Source organism: Aphidius gifuensis, linkage group LG1 (genome assembly GCF_014905175.1).
Source record: "Aphidius gifuensis isolate YNYX2018 linkage group LG1, ASM1490517v1, whole genome shotgun sequence".
NCBI lineage: Eukaryota > Metazoa > Arthropoda > Insecta > Hymenoptera > Braconidae > Aphidius > Aphidius gifuensis.
This window is the reverse complement of record NC_057788.1, coordinates 3756165-3779403: the sequence shown is the minus strand read 5'-3', so window position 1 is coordinate 3779403 and position 23239 is coordinate 3756165. Positions and strand designations below refer to the sequence as shown.

Below are 23239 nucleotides of genomic sequence, written 5' to 3'. Positions count from 1 at the left end.
ATAAAATTATTAATAAAATAAAAATATAAATTTTAAACAAATAAAAGAAAAAAAATATTTATCAAATTGTATTTAATTTTATCCATTAATTTATAATTACCATTCATAATCCATTAATATTCAAATCGAAATTCCTATTTACATTGATAGTAAGTGTTCATCTTGTTTATAAATAATCCTCGTTAAAATTAAAAATGAACGTATATTTAAAACCACGTAAAGCATTAAAAATATGATGATAAAGACAAAAAAACACCGGTAGGTCGAAGGTTTTTTATAAAAACCCTTCACCTGACAAAGAACCATAGTAAAATCGTTACTTGTAATTTTTTTTAATTGTTAAATAATATAAAATTATTAATAAAATAAAAATATAAATTTTAAACAAATAAAAGAAAAAAAATATTTATCAAATTGTATTTAATTTTATCCATTAATTTATAATTACCATTCATAATCCATTAATATTCAAATCGAAATTCCTATTTACATTGATAGTAAGTGTTCCTCTTGTTTATAAATAATCCTCGTTAAAATTAAAAATGAACGTATATTTAAAACCACGTAAAGCATTAAAAATATGATGATAAAGACAAAAAAACACCGGTAGGTCGAAGGTTTTTTATAAAAACCCTTCACCTGACAAAGAACCATAGTAAAATCGTTACTTGTAATTTTTTTTAATTGTTAAATAATATAAAATTATTAATAAAATAAAAATATAAATTTTAAACAAATAAAAGAAAAAAAATATTTATCAAATTGTATTTAATTTTATCCATTAATTTATAATTACCATTTATAATCCATTAATATTCGAATCGAAATTTCTATTTACATTGATAGTAAGTGTTCATCTTGTTTATAAATAATCTTCGTTAAAATTAAAAATGAACGTATATTTAAAACCACGTAAAGCATGAAAAATATGATACAGTTTCCATTGATCAATTTCCGATGCTTTACCTAGTTTCAAAAGTGTAAGGGGCTTTCATAGACCCTAGGATCTTAATATGGGTTTATTTTCTATTCCGACGAGAGGTTTTTGTAGATGTATAAGATAAACACTTATCAGAGTAAATAGGATTCTTAATGAGGTTTGAATAATAAAATAAATAAAATTCTATAATTATTTAGAGCTAGAATATAATTTTATGATAACTGCTAATACGTGAAATTGAAAAACCTTTTATTATTAAGGTTTTTAATATTAAAATAGTAGGAAAAAATGAATTAAAAAAACACCATACTTTTTTTTAGAAAAGGAAAAAAAAATATTTATTGACTTATATTTAATTGGGTAATTAAACGTCATTATTTTTCTTTTTTATTTAAATACGTAATATTTAAGTTTTTCAAAATCATAAAGAAATACATTTATAAATTTTGTTTTATCATTTTATTACAATCTTTTTAGATGATGAGCGAGTGTTACGCTCAACATGAGAATAGCTTTTTTTTTTATATTTTTTTGGAACAACGTCTTGTGGCTTAGGAGTAAGGGTTGAATGTATTGATGTTAATTTATCACTTGATTTATCACCATCAGGTGGAGTAATTACAGTGACATCTGTTTGTTTGGTTTTTACAATTTCATCAACTGTCACATCTGACGTATTACATGTATCATCATCATCAGGTGGTTGAGCCATTAATTTTTCATCAAGAGGTTTATCCTGAGTTATTGGATCGATTGTTTTAACAGGATTATTTTGATGATTAACATTTTGTTCTTCAAATGGTTCATCAGAACGACTTGTTATTTTTAATTCAGCAGCATCACCACGAGAATCATGATTCTTTAATTTATCACTTGGTTTATCACCCTCAGGTGAAGAAATTATATTGACATTATCTTTTTGGTGAGATGCTGCTGGGTCTTCAACATTTTTATCTGATGTTTTAGATGGATCAGCATCAGGTGGTTGAGCCATTAATTTTTCAACAATTGGTTTATCCTGAGTTATTGGATCAATTAATTTAACAGGATTATTTTGATGATTAACATTTTGTTCTTCAAATAGTTCATCAGAACGAGTTGTTATTTTTAATTCAGCAGCATCATCACCAGAATCATGATTCTTTAATTTATCACTTGGTTTATCACCCTCAGGTGAAGAAATTATATTGACATTATCTTTTTGGTGAGATGCTGCTGGGTCTTCAACATTTTTATCTGATTTTTTAGATGGATCAGCATCAGGTGGTTGAGCCATTAATTTTTCATCAAGAGGTTTGTCCTGAGTTATTGGATCAATTGTTTTAACAGGATTATTTTGATGATTAACATTTTGTTCTTCAAATGGTTCATCAGAACGACTTGTTATTTTTAATTCAGCAGCATCACCACCAGAATCATGATTCTTTAATTTATCACTTGGTTTATCACCCTCAGGTGAAGAAATTATATTGACATTATCTTTTTGGTGAGATGCTGCTGGGTCTTCAACAGTTTTATCTGATGTTTTAGATGGATCAGCATCAGGTGGTTGAGCCATTAATTTTTCAACAATTGGTTTATCCTGAGTTATTGGATCAATTAATTTAACAGGATTATTTTGATGATTAACATTTTGTTCTTCAAATAGTTCATCAGAACGAGTTGTTATTTTTAATTCAGCAGCATCATCACCAGAATCATGATTCTTTAATTTATCACTTGGTTTATCACCCTCAGGTGAAGAAATTATATTGACATTATCTTTTTGGTGAGATGCTGCTGGGTCTTCAACATTTTTATCTGATTTTTTAGATGGATCAGCATCAGGTGGTTGAGCCATTAATTTTTCATCAAGAGGTTTGTCCTGAGTTATTGGATCAATTGTTTTAACAGGATTATTTTGATGATTAACATTTTGTTCTTCAAATGGTTCATCAGAACGACTTGTTATTTTTAATTCAGCAGCATCACCACCAGAATCATGATTCTTTAATTTATCACTTGGTTTATCACCCTCAGGTGAAGAAATTATATTGACATTATCTTTTTGGTGAGATGCTGCTGGGTCTTCAACAGTTTTATCTGATGTTTTAGATGGATCAGCATCAGGTGGTTGAGCCATTAATTTTTCAACAATTGGTTTATCCTGAGTTATTGGATCAATTAATTTAACAGGATTATTTTGATGATTAACATTTTGTTCTTCAAATGGTTCATCAGAACGACTTGTTATTTTTAATTCAGCAGCATCACCACCAGAATCATGATTCTTTAATTTATCACTTGGTTTATCACCCTCAGGTGAAGAAATTATATTGACATTATCTTTTTGGTGAGATGCTGCTGGGTCTTCAACATTTTTATCTGATTTTTTAGATGGATCAGCATCAGGTGGTTGAGCCATTAATTTTTCATCAAGAGGTTTATCCTGAGTTATTGGATCAATTAATTTAACAGGATTATTTTGATGATTAACATTTTGTTCTTCAAATAGTTCATCAGAACGAGTTGTTATTTTTAATTCAGTACCGTTATCTTGTCCATCCATGTCCAATCTCAAAACTTTAACTACTGGAATTTTCATTTCGTTATAAGTTCTATTTTTTCGTTTGAGATTTATTTGATCAGATTCATGATTTTTTAATTTACTACTTGACACTGTAATCACTTCACCTGATAGTGATAAATCATCATCTGTTTGTTCGGTTGTTACAATTTTATCAACTGCCACATCTGACGTTTTACATGTATCATCATCATCAGGTAATTGGTTTATTAATTTTTTATCAATTGGTTTATCAGCGTCCAATCTAAAACGATCTAGTAACCAAAGTTTTACCTTGTTTTTTTTTACATTGTTATCTTTGCGTTTAAAAACTATCTCATAGTCCATGTTCAAATTGGATACTGAAAAAAAAAAATTATATAATTTCAAATAAACATGTAGAAATAATTATAAAATAAATTCAGAAAATTCATAATGCACCTATAGTTTGAGTCCCAACATCACACTTTCCAAGTTCAATTAGTGGTTCCTTACGCATACGTTTATTTTTTGGTGCTGGAATCTGTTGGTTACCATCATGTGATCTCTTTTTTTTATATTTCTTCATATCACGATATTCTTGCTGAAGTTCTTCGTATTTTTTTGAGTGGTTATGGTTCCACTCCCAAAGAGCTGTATCAAAATATAAAAATGTTCCATCTGGACTTGCTCGTAATTTATGAACGACTTCACACTTTGTCGTGTATGGACTATAAAATCAAAAAAAAAAGATTATTATTATTATATGTATATATATATATGTTATAAATGAAATTCACTAAGAAAATAAAGACAAAAGAAAACAGTTCGTCGAAATTTTAGTTTAAATCGAAAAGAAGGGTCTATTCAAAAAACACTACTTGTTGAAGTACATCAATTATTTTAAATATTTTTAATTTGTTTGTTAAATAAAAATCCATATTTATATATATTTTGAAGAAAGTGAAATATTTTCAACACACTGGTGTTTTTTTTTTTTTTAAACTCAAAAAAAAAAACGTAAAACAGTTAGTAAAAAATAGTTAAAGCGAATTCAAAGGGTTTATCGAAAACACCTTCTGTTCATAATACCAGACCGTGAAAAGTAGTTGCATTTAATGAAAAGGGTTTATCAAAAAAACCTTTTGTAAATAATAATTCATATTTAATATATATATATATATATGTATGTATGGAATAAACCAAGAAACATAATTTTATTTAAATAATTAATTATTTATAAAATGAAAAACAAATATAATAGTTTATATATTATGAACTGGTTTTTTGTCTTTATTTATATATAACAATGAAAGTTATATACATACGAAAAAAAGTTAATAAAATAAAGACAAAAAAAAAAAAAAAAGAAATACCAGTTTATGATATTTTTTTTTTTGTTCAAAAAATATATTTTTTTTTCTTTTATTTTTTATTTTATTTGTTAAAAAAAAAAAAAAAAAATTCAAAAACAAAAAATATCAACACCAGTCGGCTCAATGAATCGAAATGGAATGATATATAAAAAGAGAAAGAAGACATTTATTTTTTCTTTTGTTATTTCTTGTCGACCGTTTGTCGGGATTCTTTGTCGGCGTCAGAGTGTGAAAATAAATATAATATATAAACAACAGAGCATTCATTTTTATTTTGGATATATTCTTAGTAAAAAAAAAAAAAAATCATCTTTAACACAATGAAAAAAACTGAGTCAACTTACCGATGATTTCCAGACTTTGATAAACCATTGCATTTGCATCGTTTTTCAAGAAAAACATAATGCAATTCTTTTTTAATCTTTTTCTTCGACGAAGCCACTGTCAAACTGTCATGAGTGTTATATGAATGTTTGTCAATTGGTAACTTATCAAACCATTCGTAATATTCTTCAATTGAATAAAAAACTTTATCTTTAAATTTCTCCATTTCTACATTGACACTTTCAGACATTTTTTTTTAGTTTATTTTTTTTTTTTAATATTTAAAATAAAATTTGTTATTTAACTCTTTTTTAAAATCAAAAATTTATGAAAAAATGTTCAATTAAATTTATTTCTGGTAATTATTATCCTTTTATTTTATTTTTCTTTTCACAAGAACTTCTAACTACACAAGGTGCTCGGTGACTATCTACGCGTGAAATAAGCAATAATCATTTTAACGAGCGGCTGACAACGAATGTTTCTCTCTCATACTTCGGGACTAGTCGGATTACGAGAAGGTTCGGTTCGTACGCCGAAGATGAGCGAATCGACTTTTTCTCGCATGAAGACCCTTTATGTTCTTCAAGACCCTGCGATCAAAATTGAATCATTGTTCGATAGCTGCAGGTGTTTTTTTTTTTATTTTATTATAATTATAAATACTTTATTAATAAAAAAAAAAAAAATGACTTACAAAAATCAGAAAATCAAGAAATTAAAAAACACCAGTAAAAACAATATTCCACATTTCAAAAAAGGTTTATAAAAAACCCTTTACTTGTCGAAAAAAATATAAACTGTTTTTTTTAATTTACAATTACTTAATTAGTTGTAGCTACAATATTTAAATTTTATTTTGTTGTGTGAATAAAAAAAAAAGTATCTTTTACTCTTTCAGGCCCTGCGCTTAAAATTAAACCATTGTTTGATAGCTGCAGGCTTTCTTTTATTTTCTTTGAGTAATTGAAAATGAATTATAAAATAAACAAAAAAAATAAATAACTATAATAGACAGGGAAAATCGAGAAATTAAAAAACACAAGTTGAAAACATTCCACATTTTTAAAATGGGTTTATTCAAAAAACCCTTTACATGTCGAAAAAAAATATAAACATTTTTTTACATTTACAATTACTTAATTAGTTGTAGCTTCAATATTCGGATTTTACACTGAAAAAAAGAGTCAGGGAAAGAATCCTTCACTTGTTTGTTTATTTATTTATTTTTCGTCAATAAATATATATATATATATATATATATATATACATATATGAACCAATTCAAAAAATTAGAAAGAGTTTTTCTTTCAATTTTTTCTATTTAATTACAGCTTATTATCAATATTTAAAAAATAAAATACAAAATCATCAGCCGTTAGGCAAATTTATTTGATATAATAAAAAGTCTGTTGTCTTCGTCTGTCGATCTCTTTTGTTTTTGTTTGTCGCTCACTTACTTTGATTTTTTTGATATTGGTTTTTGACTTCGAGCGAGCATAAAGTTTCAGCTTAAATGTGTGAATTTTTGAAATAACTCACACATATAATTCGAGAATTTTACGTATTTTTTCGAGTTCAACACATATGCGCGGATATGATGCGCCGAAAAAATGATAAAAGACGTATCTCCTTTGATTTATTAAGTCGGTGGCATCGTATCAAAGTCATTATTTCACAGTGGGCTGTCACGATGGAGAAATCAACAAATCAATTAGTGAGTGAAAAAAAACAATATGTGAAGCATCCACCTTTGGTTTTATCGGGGTATAAATATCGTTTTTTAATTAATAACAAAGATGGAACGCAGTAAGTATTGAAAATATAATTTTTTTTCATAACAAAACTTGATTATGGTAATAATAATAATAATAACAACGTTCTGATTGAGACTAATATATTCAGTTCAGTAATCGTAAATTTTATAATTTTTTATGATGTTCATCGTGGGTTTTCAAGGATTTAGAAAATAAAAAATTTATGACTCGTGAAAAGAGAAAGAAATGCGTTTCCATTATATAGAAAATTTGTTTAAAAATTTATAAGTTAGCTTCTGTAAATTTTTTTAGTTTTTCTATATAGAAATTCATAATAAAGATTTTACCGATCACCTTAAATGATTTACTGCCATTAAAGAACATTTTACCTTCTCGCCGTGACCTCTCTTTTTGACCCTAAACTTAAGGAATATCTTAAAAAACCCTTTGCTTTAAATAAATCCGTCTGTTGAATCTGATTTTTTAAATTTTTTTTAGATTTTTCCAAATTTTCTAAATTGAGAAACCTATTTGAAATGAGGAAAATAAAAAATAATAATAATATTAATGATATAGAATTCATTAGGGTTTCTGTTCAGGATTTTCAATATTTTTTAAAAACCCTGTGAACCACTTTTCGAAAAAATTTAATATTAACAACGAGAAATAAAATAAATAAAATCCAAATTAATAAAGTTTTATATTTACAATACATTCATTTTTTCGTTCTATTAATAATATCAATTTTGTACGAATATTTTGTGTAGGGTTTTTCTGAAATTATGCTAAATTTTAAAAAAAGTACTATTTCAAGCGAAAATAATAACTAATGCTTATTGATTGCATAAAAGCAGATTATTTTTTAATATATGAAAACAATACAGAATGTACTTTATACAAGATACATTTTGATGGACTAACTGTCACGTTTACTTTTTGTAGGAGATATACATGTTCTAAAGAAAATTGTAACGGTCGTGTAACTGTTTCTTTCAATGGACAAAAAGTTTCTGTAAAGGAAGGTTCTTATACAGATCACAATACTGTTGTTTGTGTATCTGATCCAACTCTCATTCATCGTACCGAGCTGGTTAATAAATTTTTGACAACTTTAAAAACAAAAAAAACAACTGAAAAACCGTCGTTACTTTTTAACAGGTTGCGAAATGAATACCCGTGAGTACAATAGTATTGATACTGATGATAATATCTTAATAACAATCATAACAATAATAATATCAAACATTATTTAGAAATTAAAACATGACCTCATAATTCATTTTATAAATTTATTATTGTTTCTGCATTTTAGAACAACAGAAATTGGAGGGTTAAATTATTCTGATGTGAAAAATCGAGCCAAAAGAATGAAATCCAAAATTTACCCACAACGGCCATCATCACTGGCAGAATTGGGAGCTTCTCTTCAGGGAGAGGGTATGAGTATGTTGTTTTATGATGATGGTGAAAATGGGTCTCAATTGATAGCTAAAACATTTACTGTCAATGAACTAACATGGCCAAAATCGAAAAAAAATATCCCTGCAGAATTCTTAGATAAACCGACGAGTACTGTCGTAATACTAGGAGATCGTAATTTTGTTAAAAATATTCTTAAAGATAAGGAGTTTAGTGCTAACATCTACACTGATGGAACATTTAGTATCAACATGAATGATGTGGATATTTGTCAAACTTATATTGTACAAGTAGAAGCATACAATCAGGTAAAGTCATTCAAAAACACTTGGCAAATATTTATTAGAAATTGAAAGACACGCTAATCTGTTCTGAACACAAAAACCCTTGAACTGAGCTCAATGGGTTTTGTTTTCTTTTTTTTCAAATACTTACTAAAATAGCTTGCATACTAGTCTTATTATCATTAGAATTTTCTTCTATATTTGATTCTTTATATTACAGGCATGGCCAATTGCTTATGTTTTAATGGAACGAAAAACAAAAGAATCCTACGTGACGGTATTCCAATATATTTTTGATCATCTAGCTCCTGAACTTAAAAGTTTGAAAATAAAAGCACATATGGACTTCGAAGCAGCAGTTCACACAACAATTAAAGAACACTTTCCGTTTGTGGAAATCATAGCTTGCTTATTCCATTTTGACCAAGTATGTTTAATATATGTTTAAATAATATAGTGTAAGCAAAAAAAAATTGTACTCTGTACAAAAAAGTGCAAATGTGATTCAAAGGGTTTATGTGATTTTTTTTAAATAATTCCTTATAACGTAGAGGGTCTATCAAGTCAAGGGTGTATGTACTATAAATGCAAATGTGATTCAAAGGGTTTATGTGATTTTTTAAAAATAATTCCTTATAACATAGAGGGTCTATCAAGTCAAGGGTGTATGTACTATAAATGCTCATAATTATAATCAATTGCAGAGTTTTTAAAGTCATGGGTTTATATTATTATGAAGTTTATATTAGTTATAATCAGTTGCAGCATCTTTAAAATAGAGGGTTAATATAATAATCATGTTCATAGAGCATAATCAGTTCTTCGAAGTCAAGGGTTTATATGGTTATTTTTGTTCATTCATAAAAGGGCTATTTGAAATCTTATTAACCAACCCATCCAATATTTATTTTTTTTATTCTCAATGTACTTAATAGTTAACGAACTATTGGAAAAAGTATATTGATATACTGAGTTCAATCGGTTTAAACAGTAGAGGGTTCTTAAAATTTTTTAAAAATAACTATAAAAAATAAAATAAAAATAGAATCAAATTGCAACCAGTTAAAAATTTTAGCTTTCGTAGGTCGAATTTTGTTTATATTCTCAGCATGTTTAAATTTATAGGCACAAACTAGACAGTCAAAAAAGAAAGGAGCACTAGTGGATTTCAAAAAAACAACTGATGAAGAAACGGATGAAATAAAAAAACGGAAAAAAGAAATAAGTGAAGTTCTTCGTCTGGTACAACTCGTACCTTATTTGCCACCAGAGAAAATCGATAGCTCATTGTTAATTTTTTTAAAAAATCGTCTTGAAGATCCCATTTCTCGAGAGAGAGTGGAAAAATATTTTCAATATGTTGATAAAAATTGGATCAACAATCTAATTTGGCCACCAACGTCATGGTCAGTATATGGTCAAGATCACGCTACTAATAATTTTAGTGAAAGTAGAAACAAAAATATGACCTTATTTTTTGGGCGACATCCTTATCCGTATGTTTTTATTGGTAGGTACAAAATTTCAGTTCTATTTAAGAATTTATTTCATTGTAGTCCTTAAATACTCACAATACTCACAATTCTTTCATGCATGTTGTAAATGCGTTTGTACTGGTTAAAACGAGCCAACGAATCGCTCCTGAAATATAGTTTGTTTTTAGATTTTATTCAATGGTATAGATTCCACAGTATTCTGTAAATTACTTGATGTAATAGTCTTTTATTCACTTCTTTTCTAGTCAAATTTAAAGATCCTTTTACTTAAAAATTAATTGAAATAAATAAGTTATGTTTTTTCTGCATATCTTAAATTCTTGTACATTTCTTTTAAATTTGATTTTTTTAGAAAACCTTACCGTTTATCAAGGAAAAATAAAAAGAGATTTCGAAGGGACGAAAAAACCTCGTCAAAGTTATAAGGTTTCAAGAAAAAAGCGATTCATTCGAGGATGTGAGAGAGAACTGGAAGAAGGCATGGAACGTATTGAATTTTTAATAAAAATTGCAGGATGGGAAAATGATAAACAAATTAAAGGTAGAGATACTCGAAATTGTAAAGACTGAATACTTTTTTATTATTATAATTTTATAATAAAACTTTTATAATCATAAAAAAAACGTATTTATTTTCAGAATCAGCGTTCGAAAAACTCGGTGAAATTGATAGTGACTCAGAAGAAAATAACAGTGGAACTGAAAACACTATGAATGAAAAAATTGGTGATACTGTACCCGAAGATGCTGTACCCAAAGAAAGTCATAATTCTAAGCGATGCAAAAATGAAAGCGAAGATTCAATTTGCAAAAAAAAACAAAAAAGACAAGAAAGGTCTGAATCTCGGGATGATATTCCCCGTAGACTAACACGTTCCATGACTGTTAAACCCACACCGTAAAAAATTTTTGTTAAATTTTTTTAAATTTATTAATTTTATGAAGAAAGAAAAAAATATGATAAAAAAAAAAATTAATAATCATAAATAAATAAGTTATGGATTTATAAGATTATTACGGTTTATGATTTATGATAATATTCAGGATTGAGGACCCAATATCATAAGATTCAGGGTCTTTGAAGTCACCAAGGGTTTTTATTACAAATCAAAAGAATCTTACCGATTTTCAAGAATAAGAAACTTGTTGGTTTTAATTTGCACCTATTGTTCAAATTTGACTTAAAAAAAACTTTTCTATTTGTAAATAAAAAAACATAAAATTTCTTTCTTTTATTTTTAAGATAATATAATATTTTCAAAAGCAAAAAAAATAAAGGATAACAAGGAAAAAAGGTCTTTTGAATCATAGCTTAATGAAATCATATTTCAGCTAATCATTCTTTAGATTAAGGGTTGCTATACCAAGGATTGCAATTTACCACAAATAGCAAGGTGTTCTAGGTAAATGGATAATGTGAATATTATTTTTATTAAATGAAGTAAGTTTTTAGGGTCTTTTAAATCAAGGGTTTATGAAACTTGAGCTTACATGTCGTGTGCCGTAGTGGTAGAGGGGGAAGTTTCCCCTTGGCCGCTTGTGAAAATAAGTAGAACACACATTTAGTCATTGTATCGAGAGCAGCCGAGACGTCTCTGTCAAGCGAATTGCCCGCAAATATTAAAAAACAGAGTGATAAATAAAAGTGAAATAAAAAATTAAAATAAAATTGCAAATTATTTTAATAATTGTAAAAACATGGCGGATCCAAGTAGTAACGATTTGATGGAAAATTCAAAAATCCATGGATTTTCTCCATATAAAAGGTAAGTTTTGTGCCTAATAGATATATTTTTGTTTTTATGTTGATTATAATATTAAATGTAGAAAATATATCTATAAAAAATTATATGTAGTCTGTTTTGTTGACTCTCATTCAAATTAAAAGTTTATTTTATTTTATTTTTTCGGTCTCTTTCTCTCCCGCTGTCGGCTTGGCGTCGCCAGATAACAAAAGAATGAAATGAAAAAAATAAAAACAAACAAGGGTAGTAGTAAGCATTTTCTCTTTCTGTTGGTTAATTTGTATTTATTCGGGAACAGATTGTATCAATTATTAGTCCGTAAGACGGAGGCAAAAACAGTGTGTGGAACTGAATTGAACAAAATACCTGTTAAATGGTAGTCCTTAAGACCCAGAACACGTTGCACCTATTTCCAATCATTTTTATTGTTCAAAAAAATTATTAGAAATTAAATTGAATTGTAGAGTAATGCGTGATAAAAATAGAGTGGTGGGGAGTTTGGCAGTCAGCTTGGAGTTTATATTAGAAAAGGAAAACTATAGAGAAAAAAAAGATAAAAAAACTCGCACCACTCTATTATTTTCACGCCCCTGAGTATGCCCCATACCGCTTAGCCTCCGCATTACTCTACAATTCAATTTAATTTTTAATAATTTTTTTAACCCTTTTAATGATTTTTTTTTTGATTGAAATTTTTTTTTTACATTTAAAATACATTAAAGAATAAACACTATAATTCATGTTTTTTTCAATTTTCAAAAATAAATATCTCGGCTGGATTGATTGAGATTTGATTGAAATTTTAAAATCAACTTAATATAATAAAATTGAAAGTATTAAACAAATTACAATCAATTCAGAGTCATATAAATTATCGATTTTTTACCTGGCTTACCTGTGGACGGCAGACATTAAAAATGATTGGAAATAGGTGCAACGTGTTCTGGGTCTTAAGGACTACCATTTAACAGGTATTTTGTTCAATTCAGTTTCACACACTGATTTTGCCTCTGTCTATATGCGATTTTCTCAAAAAAGTATATTCTTTATAAAAAATATAAGCACATAACAGTAACAGAATTATATTAGACTTATGAAAATCAATTGTAGATAGAATAGATAGAATTTTTTATTAATCTATTGAATTTATTCTATATTATATGACAGAGTTGAATTGATCTATTAAAAAACCCATTTTACTTATTGAATAGTAATATGTTTATTTCTCATTAAAAACAAAGTAAATATTAGCATTCAAATCCGCAGAATAAAAAAATAATCTTCTTGATTTTATATTTCCAGTTCTAATTTTATTACAATAAACAATGATTCATCAAAGAGAAGTTAAAGTGATTTTTTGAACGAGAGTTTTTCTAAAAGACAATGGTCTATTAAAAAACCCTTCTACTTGTGAACTTTGAAATATAAGTGGTAGTCATAATTTATCATTGAAAACTATTATATAATATAGCTCAAATATATATTTTGTTTCTGCAGATTAAGTAAAATTCGGAAAACAAAAACTGGATCTGATGTCAGCATAAATCAACTTCAGACTTATGAACATGGGATTCAAAAAAAAGGTATAGGGTACTTTTTCAATAAATTCACTAAAGGTTTTTTGTTATTGAACAAAATCTAGTATAAAAGTCCGGCTTGTAGTTATATTAACAATCGAATTCTTCATTTAGAATCAATCAAGTAAAATAAAAAATAAAATTTTAATAAGAAATTTTATGTTTGCAGTTTTGTATAATTATTCATTTTTCAGATTTAAACTCCAAGAACAATAATGAAATACCATCCACTCGCAGTGTAAAAGTCTGCGACGAATTCCGAATTGTATCGATTTCTTCTGATGAGTACAGAGATCAGGTTCGTCAAAAACTTGTTCCTTCTAAATATTCATATGTGGATAGACCAAAACTTGAAAGAAAAGATGATGTCTTGGACGATCAATGTTTTGGAAAACGAATAATCATTGAAAATTCATCACCAAATGTATCTGGTGATAATCAAGTCAAACGTAAAATTGTGACTTCAAAAAAATATTGAAGTTACATCTCATGAAGATGAATAAAAATCATATGTATTCTATTTTTATTTAGTACTGTCAATCATAATTTATGATTCATAAATAATAAAAAATAAAAAATAAAGTACATAACTATAAAATGTGGTTTATTAAATGAAAAGGGTTTGTTGAAAATTCCTTTTTCATTTCATGAATAGTACTCTATATTTTTCTGAGAAATTTTTTTTTTTTCTGTAAGCGTGGGAATAGAATAAACTTGACTTTTTATTATTCTTGCATCTCAGTGTTTATTTAGACCCGTTTTTTGGTCTATTCTATTTCTATTAATCACCCTTCACCTTATAAGATCTTTGAAAAAACACTGAAAATCTTTTATTGGAGTTCGTCAATTTCTAATTTTCCACTCATCAAACCCTTACGACCCTTCAAAATTCATGAAAAACCTTAATTCATCTAGATATCGCCCAAAACATGTACATTATAATGTATAAAAAAAAAAATAATATTTGTTTATAAAACAAAAAATAAATTAGTTCAAAATTGTCAATATATAAATGTGTGAATTTATAAATCGAATAAACAGTTATAAATAAAAAACGTGGTAACCCTGACATATATACATATTGGCTACTTTTTGATGACTTAGATAAATAATAGTTAAAAAATAATTATTAATCACCTTGACACAGTTTTCCTATTATAATTACATAAAGGGCTTTTTCTATCACAGGTCTTGTAACGATTGTGTATTGCAAATATGACTATTGTTTACGTAATTATTATTGTAAATTATTTATAAAAAAAATATAGAGGGTCTGTTAAATACACAAGAGTTTATGTAATTACTATTGCAAATAAATTATAAATCTATCCAGGGTCTTCCAAACTGAGGGTTTATATTGCAATTATTGTTCAATATTCATGAATATAAGCAGGGTTTTTCAGACAAGGGTTTATGTAATTATTATTTATAAATTATCAATATAAGGGTTTTTAGAACTAAGGGCTTATGTTATTATTATTGCAAATAAATTATAAATCTATCCAGGGTCTTCCAAACTGAGGGTTTATATTGTAATTATTGTTCAATATTCATTAATATAAGCAGGGTTTTTCGGACAAGGGTTTATGTAATTATTATTTATAAATTGATGATATAAGCAGGGTTTTTCAGACAAGGGTTTATGTAATTATTATTTATAAATTATTAATATAAGGGTTTTTAGAAGTAAGGGCTTATGTTATTATTATTGCAAATAAATTATAGATCTATCCAGGGTCTTCCAAACTGAGGGTTTATATTGTAATTATTGTTCAATATTCATTAATATAAGCAGGGTTTTTCAGACAAGGGTTTATGTAATTATTATTTATAAATTATCAATATAAGGGTTTTTAGAACTAAGGGCTTATGTTATTATTATTGCAAATAAATTAAAAATCTATCCAGGGTCTTCCAAACTGAGGGTTTATATTGTAATTATTGTTCAATATTCATTAATATAAGCAGGGTTTTTCAGACAAGGGTTTATGTAATTATTATTTATAAATTATCAATATAAGGGTTTTTAGAACTAAGGGCTTATGTTATTATTATTGCAAATAAATTATAAATCTATCCAGGGTCTTCCAAACTGAGGGTTTATATTGTAATTATTGTTCAATATTCATTAATATAAGCAGGGTTTTTCGGACAAGGGTTTATGTAATTATTATTTATAAATTGATGATATAAGCAGGAATTTTAAAACTAAGGGTTTTTGTAATTATTATTTATAAATTATTAATATAAGGGTTTTTAGAACTAAGGGCTTATGTTATTATTGCAAATAAATTATAGATCTATCCAGGGTCTTCAAACTGAGGGTTTATATTGTAATTATTGTTCAATATTCATTAATATAAGCAGGGTTTTTCAGACAAGGGTTTATGTAATTATTATTTATAAATTATCAATATAAGGGTTTTTAGAACTAAGGGCTTATGTTATTATTATTGCAAATAAATTATAGATCTATCCAGGGTCTTCCAAACTGAGAGTTTATATTGTAATTATTGTTCAATATTCATTAATATAAGCAGGGTTTTTCAGACAAGGGTTTATGTAATTATTATTTATAAATTATCAATATAAGGGTTTTTAGAACTAAGGGCTTATGTTATTATTATTGCAAATAAATTATAGATCTATCCAGGGTCTTCCAAACTGAGGGTTTATATTGTAATTATTGTTCAATATTCATTAATATAAGCAGGGTTTTTCGGACAAGGGTTTATGTAATTATTATTTATAAATTGATGATATAAGCAGGAATTTTAAAACTAAGGGTTTTTGTAATTATTATTTATAAATTATTAATATAAGGGTTTTTAGAACTAAGGGCTTATGTTATTATTATTGCAAATAAATTATAGATCTATCCAGGGTCTTCCAAACTGAGGGTTTATATTGTAATTATTGTTCAATATTCATTAATATAAGCAGGGTTTTTCAGACAAGGGTTTATGTAATTATTATTTATAAATTATCAATATAAGGGTTTTTAGAACTAAGGGCTTATGTTATTATTATTGCAAATAAATTATAGATCTATCCAGGGTCTTCCAAACTGAGGGTTTATATTGTAATTATTGTTCAATATTCATTAATATAAGCAGGGTTTTTCAGACAAGGGTTTATGTAATTATTATTTATAAATTATCAATATAAGGGTTTTTAGAACTAAGGGCTTATGTTATTATTATTGCAAATAAATTATAGATCTATCCAGGGTCTTCCAAACTGAGGGTTTATATTGTAATTATTGTTCAATATTCATTAATATAAGCAGGGTTTTTCGGACAAGGGTTTATGTAATTATTATTTATAAATTGATGATATAAGCAGGAATTTTAAAACTAAGGGTTTTTGTAATTATTATTTATAAATTATTAATATAAGGGTTTTTAGAACTAAGGGCTTATGTTATTATTATTGCAAATAAATTATAGATCTATCCAGGGTCTTCCAAACTGAGGGTTTATATTGTAATTATTGTTCAAATTTCATTAATATAGGCAGGGTTTTTCGGACAAGGGTTTATGTAATTATTATTATTTATAAATTATTGATAAAAGCAGGGTTTTTAAAAGAAGAGTTTAGATAAAAAAATAAGGGTTTGTGGGATGATTATTGTTTATAAATCATCCTAAAAGAAAGGGTCTATCTCCAATCAATGGTTTATGCAATCTTTATTTAATGTTGATTAATTATAAATAATCGCAGGGTGTTTTAGACCAATTGCTTATATAACAATAAATATATTATAATTAAATTGAGGGGTTTTGTTCTAAGTGTTTTTTAAAATACTTGCAGAGCCATCTATTGCATTTTTTTCATTCATAGTTTGACTAGCAATTTTGCGCCACTGTGAATTTTGTCCCACTGTGAATTTTGCACCCTACTCAATATTTCAACGTAAAAAAAAATTATTATTTCAACGTGAAAAAATTGAATTATTCTACTGAAAAAAACAAGTACATGTTTGAAAAATAAAAAAAATAAAAAAACTATTTCATTTGTTAAAATAAATATACATGCGTTTAATTTAATTTGTTAAAATCTAAATGCGTGACTTAAAGCTTGACACCCGGAAATAAGTTTTTAAATATAAAAACACGCGACTTACTCAAAATGTCATGGAGAATAAATCAAAAATAAAAACTACAAAATAATAATGTTATAATATTTGGAGAAAAGAAAAAAAAGCATTTTAGTTTTGACTATTGACATTATGTATATTTAATTTAGAATATGGCTTTATATTGTGACTACATTCTCTCAGTGTGTGTTTGCTAATGTTACAAAAATAGATGAGTTATTTTTCAATTGGTTTACTTTGTAGTTTGAAAGTAATGCTGCACGAAATAATGTCTTTTAGTGGGCCAAAATGTTGCGTGCAGCAGTGCCACGTCAACCACTAAACAGACACGCGATTTGTCTTTGAATATAATATATTTGTGTGTATACAAACAACAAATTTAAGATACCACAGGTGGTGGGCGTCTCAACCTTCGTCTCAACGCCATGATACACGAGACAAATAATTATTTTGCATGTTTTACAAATTAAATTATAATGACTTTATTGTTTAAATTATTTTTAACAGTTATTGCCAAGTGAAAATACAAATATTTATTATTAAAATTAATAATTTGTTTAAATTATTTTTAATATTGTCTGCATTTTAAATGTAAAATTTATTTTATATTTTGTGTATAAAATAAAATTAATAATGTTATTTTAATAGTTGAAATTATTTTTATTTTTTATCTTTTATCACACGTGCAGTTACAAATGTATACACAGTGTTGCCAAAAATATTTCGTTGCTAATTTTGATTCAAAAATTTAACAAATGCGATTGAATTACTGACGCCCAAAAAATACTTTGATAAAGTATTAAAAAAAAACCACAAATAATTTTTATAGATCTATGTATATTCAATAATGTCATTTTAAAATAAAAAGTAGAGAAAAAATTATAAAACCATTTGTTAAATTTGTTAAAATAGTCTGGATGAAAAAGACTTTAAAAAAGCTCACGGAGTAAAAGTTAAAATTGACTATCCATCTTGAGACAAAAATACTATTCTGCCAACAGCCTTAGAGAACATTTTTACGACTTGCTAATGGCATAATTTATGCTCTGTCTAATGACGCTGTATTTGACTTTATACAATTGTCTTTGAAAAAAAACAAAATGAATAAAATTAAAATTTTAAAATATTATTTTCATTATTATAAAATAATTTTAATTCAACACTGTCTTATATAATAATTATTCCAGCGAGAAAAAAAAAAATCTAAATTACAAAAAATTTAAAATATAAATAAATAAAAATGATGATAATAATTTTTTCTTATAATACAATGAGATTACGTTAATGAAAATATATCCTTTGTGTTATTGTCATTTGACGTTCATGAACAGAAAATAAGAATCCAGACTTATACTTGCTTCACAGTCCCTTTCCTTTTATCTCAAAAATAAAAATAAAAAAAAATTCTAAAAAAAAGAAAAGAAATATAAAGGGGTGACGCATAAAACTCGAAAGAACTATATAAAAAAAGAATAAGATAAAGAAAAAAAAATAAAGAATGATGAAATGATGTATAAAGGTAAAAAAAAAGAAAAAAAATGATGGAAGACAAGCGCGTTTACTATTGTTGGAAAGCGTCTTAAGGGTTGCCAAGACAACGTCATAGTACAAGCTCACTCACTAAGATGGTTTTACTTATTTTATTTCTCTCAATACTTGAATATATTATTTTATTTGTAATATCATTTAATTTACCTTCAACTATTGCGAGTATTTGAATAAATATTATCATCAATTTTATTGATAAATGTTTTGATAATTTTTAAAATAATATCTTGTTTATTTAATTAATTAATTTAATTATTTATCAACTCGGTTATTTGGTTATTAATTAATTAATTTATTTAGTTAATAAACTTTGAAAATTTATTCTACCGGGGCAATAAATAATAAAAAAGCTTTTTTCAAAATTTTTTATTAAAATAAATAATAAAATTGTTAAACTATTTGTTTATAAATAATTGAAATTATATTTTCTATTTAAATATTTTAATTAGTAATAAAGCTTAAAATTTTAATTTTAATTTAGGTCGAATATAGTTAATAATAATTTTTTAAAAATAATTTTAATGAGTTTATTTTTTATTGTTATATATTTTGATGAAAATGACAGCGTAATATCAGTGTCAAAGAGAGAAGCGACGTTCAATTTCTCAGATACGAAACTACCTCTACGAAATTACTTCCGGTATCAAAATTCTCCGTCTAGAAATTCATTTCCGGTCGTATGAGCACACCCGCCCGCTGCTACCACTGTACACTCCACTTTTTATATATTTTTTATTTTTTATTTTTTCACTGTCTTCGTATTTCACCCACCCTCTATTATCTCCCCCCTTTTTTTTTTTTTTCTACATATAACTATTATTATTCTTCAAGATTTTTATTTTTTTTTTGCATCCGTCTGGGCTGCCACAGTGACATAGCTCTTTCTTGCATAGATTTCGAGCGACGTTTTTTAATAATTTCCCTGGTATTTTTCGATGGTATTCGACAATATTGTCAGTTGTTGCGTAAAATATGAGACACTCGGTGAACAATATTATATTTTTTTTTTTACTTTTTACATTATATATTAAATCTCAACATGCACATACTTATTATATTATTTTTTTTTTTTTCATATTTAAAACTCGGAAAAAATTTTTTGTTGACATATTTTCTGTTATTTTTATATCAAATTTTTTTCATCAAGTTTATCTTTACACTGCGCGATTAAATATCATGACTGAAATATTTTGAACACAAATTTCTCGCTCAAGTTATTTCAAAATAAAATTTCCTTGTAAATAATTTCCCAAAAAAAAAAAATAAATAAATTCCTGCAGCAAGTGTTGGTGTCAAAAACAATAGGTTTTTAATTATCCAATTCTAAATGCTTACCTTTTAAATCATCAATAAAATAATTATTAAAAATCTTGGATATTTTCGTTGTGAGATAATGTAGCAAACATTAAATATAAATAAAAAAGTAAAATCAATTTTTATATAGAGTATATATCATTGACTATTATTTTTGATAGAAACAAAATCAACAAACACTTGAATTTTGGAAAAAAATTTTAACAGCCAAGTGGTTGGTAAATAGAGCACTAAAGAGAGAGTGACTATACGAAAGATGACAAGTATCCCTCTCAACAGAATAAGGGGGCCAATGGGGATCCATTTCTAGTGTCAAGTATATACTCTTGGCTATGGTTGGAAAAAGCCAGTTGTATAGTATAAGTAAAATAATGATAGAAAATTTTATACATGTATAAAGCAGAGATAGAAAATCGAAAAATAAAAAGAGATCAAATGTTTTCTGTGTTTGACGATAGACAGACTTGACTATGTGTACATTTTGGCAAAATTCCAAATGCTGTATAAATACCACTGGGATGTCACCACGTCTAGTCTTTGCGACTTTCTTTTTTACATGACATAGCAGCTACAACAATTGTCTACAAAATATCATAAATTTTGTAATGATTTTTGTTTTATTTTTCAAGTAAAAAAACTGACTAAAATCATCAACTTCAAACTGAAATTCAATTAGTAATTTTTTCTATCATTGACAGTTAGATAATACTTTTTTTAAAAAATCATAAACACTATAATTTCTACTTTAAATCATTGAAAAAAAAATATTAACTGGGCCTTGATGCATCCAACAAAATCACGACAGTTGTAAAAAGCTTTTGATGTTTATATTTTTTTTTATTTTTCGTTCTAGTTTTATTATTATTTTTATTTTATATTAAACGAGTGTTACAGTGGCGTTACGATGTGCTTACATTGTTAGATGACAGGTCATCATAAAAATACAAATAGTCTTTTGGCAATAATTCACAATCATAAACTTGACAAAAGTAGTACAGCTTTTTTTTTTTTTTCTTTCATTAAAAACTTTACAATATATAATTTATTATAAAATTTTTGAAATGTAATTTTTCTTTTTTTATTTTTTTCAAGAAATGTATTCATTTGCATAATAGATAATATATTTTTATATCTATATTTGTTTGAGTATATGTACTTTTTATGAAAGTTGAAAAATATTTCAACTATCTCACTTGAAGTTTTTTTATTTTTTTTGCTACCATCCAAGTGAGACTCTTAGCCCATTAATAATGTCAGAATAATGCTCTAAAATTTCAACCGACGAAGATGAATTACGTTACGTTTTCAACCGCCTGATTCCTTTTTTATTTCTTTTTTTTTTTTTTACATTTTACAAACTCTCGTGGCCACCTCTAGGGAACCAACTGTACGTCTCATCCATCCACATTTTAATTCGTATTCTCTTTTATACTACTTCTCTACAAAAAGCTTCTTCACTTATCTTGAACTTCATTCTACATTATTTTTTTTTTTTTCTACCATCTAGAACTACTTTTTTCTTTTTTTATTAAATAATCTTTCAGATGATTGCATGAGTCCTTTTAATTTTTTTTTCATTTTATTTTTTTTCTTTTTGCTTCACACACGTGGAATAAAGTGAAAAAAAAAAATAAAAAATAAAATTAGGTCAACTGAATTATTGAGATATATATTTTATATTTCACAAAGACATGTACTTTTTTTTTCTTTACGAGATATGCAATTTAATTTTACTCTATATAAAAGTATGTTTTTTTTTTAGTTAAATTATTTTTTTCTTATTTTTAACATCACCGCAAAATGTCACACATAAAAATCTAGTGAATTATACCCATGAGATTTTACGACGTACTCACAGACTATCTGACAATGGGTAATCAATCACTTGACACCAGTTGTCCCATTTTATTTTCAATGTTCTATATATACATGTCTATCGACGACGCTTCTAGCAATTTTACCAATTCTCGTCGAATCAGTTGTACAAATTCAATGTGATTTTTTTTTTTTCAAGTGTAAATTACAGTTGAGCAATGAGTAATAAAATCCAAATGAATTTAGACAATTAAATCCCTTTTTATTTTATTCAATATAATTTATTCTTAAATAGAAATAATTTTCATTTATACTACGAATTTTATTTTCAATTAAAATGATAATTTATTGATTGATAAAAATATTTTAAAATAAAAGAAGGATTTAAATTTAGATGTTGTCAATTTATTTTTATATTTTTTTTTTTTGGTTGGGAAACTTGATTTTCTAGTAGTTTATACAAAGAGAAACGAACTGTGAATATTGATTTGGTGTTTTAGTAAAATCTCATGGGACGAACAAGACAAGTCTGACATTAACGAGAAACCGTTTGGCTTTCTAAAGTTCAATTTCAGCTTTTGTCATAGATCTACATCACAAAGAGGTTGGAAAACGAGTTGTTCAGAAAACAACAAATGTACTTGTTGTCTTCTCTATCACACATACAAATGTCACATAATATTTTCTCAAAAGACAACATTTAAGTAATACATTTACTCCAAAAACTCTATGTACTTTTATACCCATCACATGGTAAATACACAAATACATGTATTGGCTAAACTTGCTGGACAAAAGTTAAACCACAACTTGCTTAATATCGATCAACTTGAAAACTCAAAGCTCGTAAAACCGCATACTGTTAAACTTTATATATGAGCTTTCCGACAAGTGTCATACACAGAATATTAATAAAAAATAAAAAAAATCAAATCAATAAATAGAATTGAAAGGAAAATATTACGACGAAGAAAAAAAAATAATATACGCGACAAAAGAATCAGAGCAAAATAAAAAAAAT

At 26.2% G+C, this 23239-nt stretch overlaps 2 protein-coding genes across 2 annotated transcripts in view; both read right to left on the bottom strand.

The window, feature by feature from the left end:
* Nucleotides 1–23239, bottom strand: part of LOC122861035 (E3 ubiquitin-protein ligase MIB1) — a 313722-nt gene that overhangs the window by 99543 nt on the left and 190940 nt on the right. The gene's annotated exons all lie outside the window — the stretch shown is intronic.
* LOC122861036 lies at nucleotides 1251–5585 on the bottom strand. Its single transcript, XM_044165188.1, has 3 exons — nucleotides 5185–5585; nucleotides 3927–4195; nucleotides 1251–3847 (listed from the first exon to the last, which is right to left on the bottom strand). Exons 1-3 carry the CDS (start codon nucleotides 5412–5414, stop codon nucleotides 1395–1397), a joined length of 2952 nt encoding a protein of 983 aa, XP_044021123.1. The 5' UTR covers nucleotides 5415–5585; the 3' UTR covers nucleotides 1251–1394.